The following is a 12963-nucleotide window of genomic DNA, read 5'->3' as shown; positions in this document are numbered from 1 at the left end:
AATTTTTTTAATTTGTACTTTTTTGCTGCAATTTGCCCCTTATAGTGATACAACCAGGAATGACCCGTGCCAGTAAAGTACATATTTATGTGATAAATATTTAATGATTGATAATAATAATTGATAATAACCTTGATAATACTGTTTGAAAAAACTCCCTAAAGTCACCGTGCGGTAACCTGACGTTACCTTAGGTTTACCAAAGGAAGCCTTAGGTTAGGAAATGATCGCCTGATAATCACTGTCTATTTTCATTTAATTAAAATTAAATGTGTGTCTTGCTAAGTGATCTAATTAGATTTCATGTCTTTCTCTCAAATGAATGTTTTATATTATATTTGTATCCGTGTACTTTACATTTGGTCATTTGCGGAGATTCTGGCGGACAAAATAATTCATTTAAGATTATCAACAATAATGTATGTTTTAAATTATCAACAACAAACAATAAAGTAATAAGTTTGTGATATGTGATTTTTTGAGTGTGTTGAGGTTTTTTTTACCGATAACAAAATTACAAATAATTGAATAAAATTCGCAACGCTAACTACATCACGGGAACGGGTGGCTAAACAGAAAAATACATTTTAAATACAGTATGTAAAAGTATCACTTGCTTTAAGGCATAAAAATATATGTGTTGGTGTGCGCATGTAAGAATACTCTGAGTAAGTGAACAGCTTATGATATTGTGTTTTATCAATAATTACACGACGTCTCACATAAAATACTTTACTGTTTATTTTTGTTATTTTAAAGGACCCAAAAAGTTAAAAACTAAAAATGATCGATTAAGAGCCGGGTTTTGGTATCGTGGTATAATCACAGACTCACGGATCAGAGGTCCGAGGTTCGAACCCCACTCTATTGCAACTCGAAGTGGTTGAAGTTAAATAAAGTACTCACTTTTCATTCTAAAAATATAAATAAATATAATAACGATGAGCAATTATGTTTTTATTTTTCTATTTCATGTACTCGTATTTAAAATTATATAAAATCTTATAAATAAACAACTGAAACAGTGTAAGTCACTCTCCATGCATAAGAGTAAGTCTCTTTTTTTGGAGAGTTACAGTAATAACATATACTAGATGTGTAAAAGTAGATATGTTTAGAATTTTACAAAAACGTGTACTTCTTATGAAAATTATAATTATGAATAAAAATTAAAAAAAAAAATTGAAAATTAGGAGGCGGTAAATTGAAAGTTTTAAATTTGATATTTATTATTTAAATGCCTGTAATTGACTTAGTTTATTTAAAGCTAGTTTGTTTTGCTTTTTTTTTATTATTTGCAGTAGGATTTTGGACTTGTGAACAGAATAATGATGCTACGTCACCATAGACTAACGGATCATCGTATTTCTTTCATAGCGATAGTTGGAAGACCAAACTACTTTCAATCCTGATAAAATATATCATTCCATCAGGAAAAATTGTATTGATAAACAAAAACTCTTATTAATAAACGACACGACTAATTATTCACTTTAACAATTTCTCTTTTATACCACATGAGAGAAGCCGTGGGTAAAAGCTAGTAATTAACAATTTACAAAGAATTGAAATTAATTTTTTAACCCTTTGTGCTTAAAATGATTCATCAACAATTGTTTAATATGTATTTTTGGTTTACAGTGTGACATTTTGTTGTTTGGTTAATATTTTAAACGGTAAGGGAGTTTTGACAGCATAATTAATAAAAGTGATTTGACTGCACATATTATTTCAGTATTTGCTTTATAATCCAAATTGTCATTCTGTTGTAATAAAAATTCGAAATATTTTTTTAACAGCCTATACATATGGAGAAATCCAAGGACTCCCTGGTGTGTTCGCCAACTTTTTATTTAATTCTTTGTTTCGGTGTCAGAAATATAATTATTTACAACGTTATGGCCGGAAATTATTTATATTGTCTTAAGACACCGGGCGCCAAGGTGACAGTTCGGATCCAACGTAGCAGCTACCTACCCGCAAAGCAATCGCTAAATAATATTAAGCACAATACTTTGAGTTTGTCCAAACGTTTGAAGAAAAAAGGTTGGATTTAACTTAATTAACATATTAAAAGAGGGATAAAGAACATTTGAGAAAGCTTAATATGAGTCTAGGCTTACGATTTACAGTAGTATGTTTGAATATCCACATTTCTTCCATCTGTTGTTTTTTTTAAAAAGCTTGAGAGTTACTTTACAAACGATCAGAAAAAAGGCTTATAAAAATATGGTTAAAGAAAATCATAAAAACACTCATTTCTTCTTTATATTTTTAGTTTACTTTCAGTGCTGCAAAACAGCGTTTATTCATTTTAATTAGTAACATATTGTATTTTTTGTTATCCACTAAGTATTTTTTGTGACATTTTATTTAAACAGGCTTATTTTTCAGAAATATTTTTCCACACATTTTTATTATTTTTTATTTTATTAAGTAGGTATTAATTTTTTTACATTTAAAGATCTTCGATGTTAACGATTGTCCCCATATAACATTCTAATGCTAAATTTTCTCAAAAAAATAAGTTGTAATGGAAGAAATACTTACTTTATGTCCCTATGAAAAAGCAAAGCGACAATACTATCTATGCTATAATTTTCAATTTTTTTTGAAAAGGAAATATTTGGGTTCTTATTATTTACCCAATTATTTCTATTTTAGGGCCATTTTAAACGAGTTGTAAATAACTTACTATTAGAAAATGGGAACAAGTTGGGGTAGTGTAGGATTTGAACCTTGGACCTCTGATCCGTGAGTCCGCCACAATAGCCACGGGACCATTACCCGATTAAAATAATCACAATCGAATAATAAGTCATTATTTTAACTTGAAATACAATGATTTTAATAAAAAAATACCTTTGCGGATTTTTATTTGCTTTGAATTTTTAAAAACCTACCTACTACAAGACCATGTCTGCAAACAAAGTCATTTTTAATTTATTTTTTTATTGAAATTTATTACTAAACTAAATATTTTCAGAAATCATATTAAACCGTTTTCGAATTAAGTGATGTTTCCTTATAAATATAATCTGAAAATTAACAACGTGCTTAAAATGATTGATGTCTAGCTATGAACAAATTTGTTATACATAAATTACATTTTACAAAGGATCTAAGAGTGCTACGATATAAAAGTACCCTTTTTATACTCAAAGTCATAAATCAGGCAAAACAAACATGGTTCAAAATAATTACACCCTTTCCATCCTAAACAAAGAATTCAATAAACCATTGATTCGATAATATCGAAGAAATTATGCATTGAAAGAACCACGTAGAGAATGACGTATAGCAGGCTACATACATAGAGATATTACCTGTTTCAATTTAGACGAACTATCTGATATTTGTGCTCTCCAGCAATATTCTATACAAATGGAAGTTGAAGGCGTTCAACATTATGATTTTACTGTAATTTATCTATTCACTTACAAGTGCTGATCGCTATCGATAATAAATTATCAATTTCTCGTTTTGCTGTGTCTTTTATTGTATCCGAACAAACGACGCATTAAAATAAAATTTAATTGGCCAAATCATTTAAAAATATCTTTTTCCATATTTATCAGCGACATTCATTAAAATTACTTTCTGTCCCAATTCTACTTACAGCCATCCATGTCAAAAACTTAAAATTCATTTTCAATTTGAGTGTCCATAAAATTAGCGTTTATTATAATTTACTACATCATGATTATTGAAATATGTAATGCAAATAACAAGGTAAAAAAACTAATATGTTATAAATTGTAAATATAGTGCTATACACCTGTTCTAAGACAGCTAGCAATGATTCCTTTGCAATTTTTTATAATTTTTATTATTGTAGATAATTTACATATCGCCATTTTTGAAATATAATAGGTACCTCTAAAGTGTTTTACAAAGTAACAAATCAATTTAATTTTAATAAAAAAAAAACAATTAAATAAAACAATTTATTTTGTCTTCTCGTGCTACGGATTTATTAAAATGATTTATAGAACAAGTCAGTTTTATGTTTCTTTCGAAACATCACTCCAGTCTTACAGCTTCGCACCTCTGTTGGAAGAGCATTTCATGCCATCCACGTCTGCTACCGCAAATGCTCGTTCACCGAATTTAGTGCGGTGGTTGCGTACGAGTAAAACTTTTCTTATCGCTGTATATTTATTTATTTATTTATTTAACTTTTTGTACATAATGTTATTTGTACATTGGCGGGCCTATTGCCAAATGGCAATTTCTTCCAACTAACCAATCAAATAAAAGTTTTATTTTTATAATTCAAGTTACAGAACATATTCAACAGAAAAAAAAAGAAAAAAAAGATTAAAAACTGAAAAATATATAAAAATAGAAATAAACGTATTTGTTTATAAATTACCTTAAATCAAAACTATTACTCAATGGGAAAAAGGAAAAAAAGCGGAAAGAGGAAAAAGGAAAGGAGGAGAGATTAAGGAAGAGAAAGGAGATGTTTCTTCAGACGTGATTTAAACAGAGATAATGTAGTAACATCTTTGATGGTGGATGGGAGATGATTCCACAGTCGAGCCGCATGGACACTATATGAGTTAGAGAAGAAAGAGGAATTGTGTATGGGTATTAAGGGAGTGCCTTGAGAATGAGAACGAAGAGGTAAACCATGAACTGATAAGCGTTGAAATTTTTCACACAGGTGTATAGGAGCGTTAGGACTATGAAGTACATTGAACAGAAGTGAGAGGGAGTGATATATGTAGTTGATCTGCGCGTAAAACGTATGTCAGCTAGTTCAACAGCGTTGGTATTCTGAACGGAATTGCTCGCGAAAAAATCGCTCTGTTGGCGTGAATTTAGAACGTAAATACGCGTTAAAAATGCGTTTTCTATACGCGATGAAATGTATAGTTATTTGATTATTGAGGTAACAGAGTTTGTATTCCACCCTCTGTGTAAAACGTAGCAATTGTAATTCCCGAAGCATATTTATTCCATAAAAAAAAACTTTCAAAAGTAGATACAGACACAAAGTCGAAATAAAAATATTTATATAAATATTGATAATTTTTTTTATTTTTTATTATGTAAAATGTCATTTTATCATGCTTAAGACTCGGTCTTTTATTTGTTGTCTTCCCAAGTCGTCAGCCTTTGGGTGACGTTTTGCAAAATAACTTTTATTCTTGAGTTTCAATAATCTTCTAGTTTAGCCCTTGTGTCCTTACTACCCTTAATGTTCAGTCGTTTTTTTGTAATATTTATTGAGGTTTTATTTGTGCCCGTACTCTTGAATTGAAACGCTTGTAAACACTAATGTCTGAGCACCTGATGACAAGTAATTAGTTCGTAGTTTATCGGGACAGTTATTGTTTAATATTTTAAAATGTAATATAGTGTTTTGTTATAAAGCATATGTAATTTTTTGAATAAAGACTTTAAAAAATAAAAACGTTAATATAACTCTTTGGTAAATTGATAGGAATTACGCCATAAAAGGTAGAAATTTGCATTACGGATCTTTAAATCTAAACTTAGTGATTAATGCACCAATGAATCTTTACTTATATTTTTATGACAATTCAATTAAGGAGCATGAAAACACAATTATTATAAAATCAACCCATGTTATGTTTTTTGAAAGCCCATTTTTAATTATTTTTAAAGGCATAACTTATTACTTTCATTGTAACAAAATGTTTTCTACAGAAAATTACAGTATTACAATACTTTATATTTGAAATTAAGGGGATAACAATTATAACCTCCATTATATTTGGTAATCAGAGATTGATTTAATAGTAATTGAGTATTCCACAATATCAAATCTAAAGTACAAGTAATAATATGGCTGTTGAAACACAAGTTTTTCTTATTGGAACAGACAATGGGCTCTGTGTAGGGAATGATGTATGTATGTATGTAGACTCGTATAGAAACCACTAACCATTTCAACTTTTACCTTTGTACATGTTAAGCGCTAAGTTGTGATGATTTAACCCTTAGTCTACACTGAGCTTCAAACTATCAATAAAATATAAAAGGGCACTATATTTAAATACATTACCAGTGTATTTCATTATAATTACCAATTTTTTTATAATTATCAAAACAATTTAGCGATTTCACTTATATGTTTTTTTAAATATATATTATTTGAGGCGATTTACCACGTTTATGGATATAAATAAACAACGTTTGATAATCTAAGAGTACAGTGCACATTTTATATCAATAAAAGTGTGAGATGAAAAAATATGTTTACATAAATTAGATGAGCAACAAGTTTTTATCTTAAAAAACTAATATTTTACATTACCATTTAATCGGAAAATTTACTCAAAATACATTTTTAAATAATAAATTAATACTGTATTACTGTTTAGTAAATTAACTAGTTGGTAGTAATGTTAATGTTTATTTTTGCATAAAAATGTCTGCCTTAAAACAGTTTGTACCTAGTTAGGCCGACTAGACATGATCTGGATAAATTAATTACCTAAGTGTGTATGTAGTGGATAAAGTTATTGCTATTATGTATCTTTTTTGGGTGATACCGTGTATGTTGGATTTGATCCGACGTTTCGGCTACCATTGCAGGAGCCATCTTCAGGGAAAACTGTGTGTTTTATAGAGAAATGTATGTGTTTAAGTACTAGTAATTTGTACCGTGTCACAGTCAGCAGTAGGCACATTTCTTGTTTTGTAGGAAAGAATAATTATGTTTATGTACTAGTAATTTGTACTGTGTCGCAGCCGGCAGTAGGCACATTTCTATTCGTTTTTGTCATATGTAGTGCTGGGAACCATGTTGAATTTAATTTAAGCCCGTCGTCTTTGTTTATATTATTTGGATGTCTGTGTATTTCAATTGCCTCTTTTATTATTCGTGCACTATAATTACTAGTTTTATGTAGAATTTTTGGTTCAAAGGCGAAAAAATGTCCTGTGTCTATAAAGTGTTCCGCTATTGCGGATTTGTCTGGATGTCCAAGTTTACACGCTCTTTTGTGTTCATCAATTCTCATCTTTGCTGTGCGCCCTGTTTGTCCAATATACACTTTTTCACATCCTTGGCAACTTAGTTTGTACACGGCTTCAGTTTCCAGAGGATTTTTATCTTTTGGTTTTACTAAATGGTCTTTTATTTTTCCCACAGTCCCAAACGTTGTTGCAATATTTTGTTTTTTCAGCACTTTGGCTATCCTGTCAGTTACATTCTGTACATATGGTAGGTATGCAGTCCCTCTGGTAATATCTTCTTCCTTGTTCTTCTTTGTCCCTTGCGATTTAATAATGTTGTCAATTTGTTTCTTCTTATATCCATTATGCTCCAATGCATGTGAAATTTTGTTGAACTCTTCGCCCTTTTCGGAATCTTCGCATATTCGAGTCGCTCTTGTTAGAAGTGTATTTATTAATCCTCGTTTTTGGGCTGGATGATGATGTGAATCAGCGTGTAAGTATCGATTCGTATGTGTTGGTTTTCTATATACCGTATGCCCAAGACTGCCGTTTGGTTTTCTTTTTACTTCTACATCCAAGAATGGAAGAGAGTCGTTCGTTTGTAATTCCATTGTAAACTTTATCAGAGGATGTAATGCATTTAAATGATCTAGAAAGGTATTTAATTCATTCATCCCATGTGGCCAGACTGCAAAGATATCGTCTACGTATCTCAGCCACACTTTCGGTATAAGAGTTGCTGTATCCAATGCTGTATCTTCAAATTTTTCCATGAAGAAATTTGCTATCACTGGCGAAAGTGGAGAACCCATGGCCACTCCTTCTATTTGTTCATAAATTTCACCTTGAAATGAAAAATAGCCACTTTTAAGGCAATGTTCAAACATATCGCACATGTCTTTTTCATAAATTTCACTCAGAAGAGCCATCGAGTCTCCCATTGGTACATTAGTAAACAGCGATACTACGTCAAAGCTTACTAAAATGTCCTTTTCTGTCACAGATATATTGTTAAGAAGGCTTACAAAATGAGCCGAATCTTTTACAAACGAGTTGGTCTTTCCAGTATGTGATTGCAACTGTTTCGATAAATACTGCGCCAGTTTGTAAGTTGGAGCTCCTATATTGCTAACTATAGGTCTAAGGGGCATATCCTTTTGTGTATCTTGGGAAGGCCATATATCGAGGGTGTCCTTGAGGCTTTCACAAATAGTGTCTGTTGCACTTCTTTGGGTATTTTTGATGTTTTCACTAATTCTCTCGTTTTTCTATCAAATTTATCGGTTGGGTTCCTTTTTAGTTTCCTGTATGTAGATGTTTCTACTAAGACGCGCATTTTCTGTATATAATCCGTTTTGTTTAATATTACAGTTGTATTGCCCTTATCTGCTGGTAATATAACAATGTCTGAATTTCTTCGTAATTCTTTTAGGGCTTGTCGTTGAGATGTTGACAAGTTCGATATTGGAGGCTTCGCTCGTCGTAGAATGATACTCGTATCTTGGCGGATTTCTTCCGCTACAACCGTAGGTAATTTGCGTAGAGATGCTTCAACTCCACAGATGATATCCACAACTGGGATAAATTTAGGGGTTATGGCATAATTGAACCCTTTTGCCAATACTTCTATTTCACTTGAGCTTAATTTGTGATTAGATAAGTTCTTAACCACCGTATTTGGATCCAAACATTTGTTGATTTTGGTCTGCGTCTTTCGAATTTTTTCAAATTTTCGTTTTTGTTTATTTTCATGGATAAACTTCACTTTTTCCGATTGACGATAAGTAATCGAATCAATTTTTGTCCAGTCATTGGGTGCTAATATTGCACTTAAGTATAAATGAAGTTTGTAGAGAATTTCAGATACACCGTTGAGTAGCTTGCGTGTATCGTTAATCCTCTCTCTTATTAAGGCTTGTTCTGCTCTCTGAAATATTCTCTCAGCTTTAGGTGATTGAATATGTCGTTTAATTGTAATGAAGTGTGGTGTGACTACCTGAGCACGGCAGCGCAACAAAAAAGATAGAGTATTTAATAGCTTGTCTCTTTTCTGTCTGTTGCTGTCCAGCAGGCGTGTAGAATTGTAAATTTCCTCCCCATAGAGGTTAGTTAAATAGGTGCGAAGGTTTTCACGGTCACTGTTATCAATATTATGTATCTTTTTTGGGTGATACCGTGTATGTTGGATTTGATCCGACGTTTCGGCTACCATTGCAGGAGCCATCTTCAGGGAAAACTGTGTGTTTTATAGAGAAATGTATGTGTTTAAGTACTAGTAATTTGTACCGTGTCACAGTCAGCAGTAGGCACATTTCTTGTTTTGTAGGAAAGAATAATTATGTTTATGTACTAGTAATTTGTACTGTGTCGCAGCCGGCAGTAGGCACATTTCTATTCGTTTTTGTCATATGTAGTGCTGGGAACCATGTTGAATTTAATTTAAGCCCGTCGTCTTTGTTTATATTATTTGGATGTCTGTGTATTTCAATTGCCTCTTTTATTATTCGTGCACTATAATTACTAGTTTTATGTAGAATTTTTGGTTCAAAGGCGAAAAAATGTCCTGTGTCTATAAAGTGTTCCGCTATTGCGGATTTGTCTGGATGTCCAAGTTTACACGCTCTTTTGTGTTCATCAATTCTCATCTTTGCTGTGCGCCCTGTTTGTCCAATATACACTTTTTCACATCCTTGGCAACTTAGTTATGGTATATGGATATATGGCCTTCCCAAGATACACAAAAAGGATATGCCCCTTAGACCTATAGTTAGCAATATAGGAGCTCCAACTTACAAACTGGCGCAGTATTTATCGAAACAGTTGCAATCACATACTGGAAAGACCAACTCGTTTGTAAAAGATTCGGCTCATTTTGTAAGCCTTCTTAACAATATATCTGTGACAGAAAAGGACATTTTAGTAAGCTTTGACGTAGTATCGCTGTTTACTAATGTACCAATGGGAGACTCGATGGCTCTTCTGAGTGAAATTTATGAAAAAGACATGTGCGATATGTTTGAACATTGCCTTAAAAGTGGCTATTTTTCATTTCAAGGTGAAATTTATGAACAAATAGAAGGAGTGGCCATGGGTTCTCCACTTTCGCCAGTGATAGCAAATTTCTTCATGGAAAAATTTGAAGATACAGCATTGGATACAGCAACTCTTATACCGAAAGTGTGGCTGAGATACGTAGACGATATCTTTGCAGTCTGGCCACATGGGATGAATGAATTAAATACCTTTCTAGATCATTTAAATGCATTACATCCTCTGATAAAGTTTACAATGGAATTACAAACGAACGACTCTCTTCCATTCTTGGATGTAGAAGTAAAAAGAAAACCAAACGGCAGTCTTGGGCATACGGTATATAGAAAACCAACACATACGAATCGATACTTACACGCTGATTCACATCATCATCCAGCCCAAAAACGAGGATTAATAAATACACTTCTAACAAGAGCGACTCGAATATGCGAAGATTCCGAAAAGGGCGAAGAGTTCAACAAAATTTCACATGCATTGGAGCATAATGGATATAAGAAGAAACAAATTGACAACATTATTAAATCGCAAGGGACAAAGAAGAACAAGGAAGAAGATATTACCAGAGGGACTGCATACCTACCATATGTACAGAATGTAACTGACAGGATAGCCAAAGTGCTGAAAAAACAAAATATTGCAACAACGTTTGGGACTGTGGGAAAAATAAAAGACCATTTAGTAAAACCAAAAGATAAAAATCCTCTGGAAACTGAAGCCGTGTACAAACTAAGTTGCCAAGGATGTGAAAAAGTGTATATTGGACAAACAGGGCGCACAGCAAAGATGAGAATTGATGAACACAAAAGAGCGTGTAAACTTGGACATCCAGACAAATCCGCAATAGCGGAACACTTTATAGACACAGGACATTTTTTCGCCTTTGAACCAAAAATTCTACATAAAACTAGTAATTATAGTGCACGAATAATAAAAGAGGCAATTGAAATACACAGACATCCAAATAATATAAACAAAGACGACGGGCTTAAATTAAATTCAACATGGTTCCCAGCACTACATATGACAAAAACGAATAGAAATGTGCCTACTGCCGGCTGCGACACAGTACAAATTACTAGTACATAAACATAATTATTCTTTCCTACAAAACAAGAAATGTGCCTACTGCTGACTGTGACACGGTACAAATTACTAGTACTTAAACACATACATTTCTCTATAAAACACACAGTTTTCCCTGAAGATGGCTCCTGCAATGGTAGCCGAAACGTCGGATCAAATCCAACATACACGGTATCACCCAAAAAAGATACATAATATTGATAACAGTGACCGTGAAAACCTTCGCACCTATTTAAAGTTATTGCTATTTTTTTTAATAAGCTATGATGAAATGAAAAAAAATTATATCAAAACTACTTCCAAACATGTAGAGAGTAAAGTATATTTGTTAATAGTATAAATCTCACAACATGTTAAAGAAAATACTCCTTATATACGGTAATAGACATTGATATATTAGATTTTTTTTCAAATTATTGTTTTTCATTAAAAACCCATAAATTAAAAGCGATTAATTCCTTATTATTTCATTGTTGAGTCCGTGATGGGCGTGCTTGTTAAACAATCGTTCAGAATGACTTTTGTCTTATACTACATAAGACTTCTCCATCTAGTAGCTAAAAAAGGTGTTAAGTTAATAATTGCTAAATTTTATGTTTTTTTTCATTTTTAATCGTTGGGTGTTTAAAGGGTCAATACTAAACTGTTATTATGCGTCCATTTGAATATATAGGAGTGCAGTTAAAAACAAGTACTGAGGCGTATACTGCTATAATATGCACTTTGATTTTTGATGATCCCCTTTGAAAGGAACAGCGATGATGACTGTTATTTATTCGTGAAAATGATGACAAACTAATGACTTCATTTACTTTTAAATCTCATACATTTGTTTACCAACACCTAAGGGCTGCATTATAAAATAATAATATATCATAGACTCTGCTGAGGCAGAAAACTTTTAGTTCTCAGTAAATTAATAAATAATGGGTTTTTAATTATTTGATTCTGTACTTTGGTTAAGCTTTTGAAGATATATTAAAATTTGCTTGTTTAATTTTGTAATAAATTCGTATAGATGCATAAAATATAAAACAATATTTGAAAAAAATGGAAAAATAATTATCTTCATACATATCTTTTTCTCTTCAAATAAGTATTTTAAAAAGAAATATTATTTTACAAAAATATGCATTTAACCAAACAGTAAACGTAGCATCAGTACGAGTTGCATCTATGTTATAATTTATATTACGAATTATTTAAAACGTTTTCTGGTTTTAAAATATGTTTGCTAAATTAAACAATTTATTGAAATCGGCATGTTTAACACTATTTTTATCGTTTTTACTATCCCATCAACTATTAGTTATTTATTTATTAGTTCTATCTAAAATAGGTAAAGTTATGACCTAACATATTTTGATTTCATTGTTCTAGTTCATTATTCTTAAATGCAACTTGAGGTTTTTAGATCTACTTTTATATTTTTGTAACTTCGAAGGCAGTGGTAGGGTTTTAAAGAAAAAACAAGTTCATTTGAAAAACGGGGTTTGGTTTTTCGCTTGGAAAAACTGATTTGTGCATTTAAAATTTTATGTTCAAGCGAGGTGTATTAGACAATTTGGACCAAATATAATAATACAATGTTCAATATTTACAAAATCTGAACTGGTCTAATCTTAGATTGTCCTCCATACTCTACAATTTTCATAGTTGACGATTTGAACCAACGCAGTGCGGAATTAAATTTTAATAAATAAATAAATTTCAATTTAAACATATAATAGTGTACCTTAATGTGCAATTTGTCAAATTATTTGACTTGATAGAAGGATCGCCTTAAAAATAAATATAATTTTTCATATCTGTACAAACTTGCGTGGCTTTATCGCATCGTAGTTGCATATCATTGGATGTCGGTAAAAATAAAAATGTATATTATTAACC

The 12963-nt window shown here is 31.5% G+C and overlaps 2 protein-coding genes across 2 annotated transcripts in view; one reads left to right on the top strand and one right to left on the bottom strand.

The window, feature by feature from the left end:
• Window positions 1–8087, bottom strand: part of LOC148281691 (uncharacterized) — a 47058-nt gene extending 38971 nt beyond the window's left edge. The window contains exon 1 of the mRNA XM_088226288.1: window positions 7467–8087. Within this exon, the coding sequence (XP_088082414.1) occupies window positions 7467–8087 (621 nt within the window). The remainder of the gene's footprint in view (window positions 1–7466) is intronic.
• A 1597-nt stretch (window positions 8088–9684) lies between these two features.
• On the top strand, window positions 9685–10305 carry LOC148281690 (uncharacterized; the record flags this gene model as incomplete). Its single annotated transcript, XM_088226286.1, has 1 exon — window positions 9685–10305. A coding segment is annotated over exon 1 (621 nt), but the record flags the coding sequence as incomplete, so codon positions are not given.
• Window positions 10306–12963: the final 2658 nt, after the last annotated feature.

Source organism: Micrasema longulum, unplaced genomic scaffold (assembly GCF_059751315.1).
Source record: "Micrasema longulum isolate JH-2025_06_02 unplaced genomic scaffold, ASM5975131v1 h1tg000419l, whole genome shotgun sequence".
NCBI lineage: Eukaryota > Metazoa > Arthropoda > Insecta > Trichoptera > Brachycentridae > Micrasema > Micrasema longulum.
The sequence above is the reverse complement of the archived record's forward strand: the minus strand, read 5'-3'. Positions and strand labels throughout refer to the sequence as shown.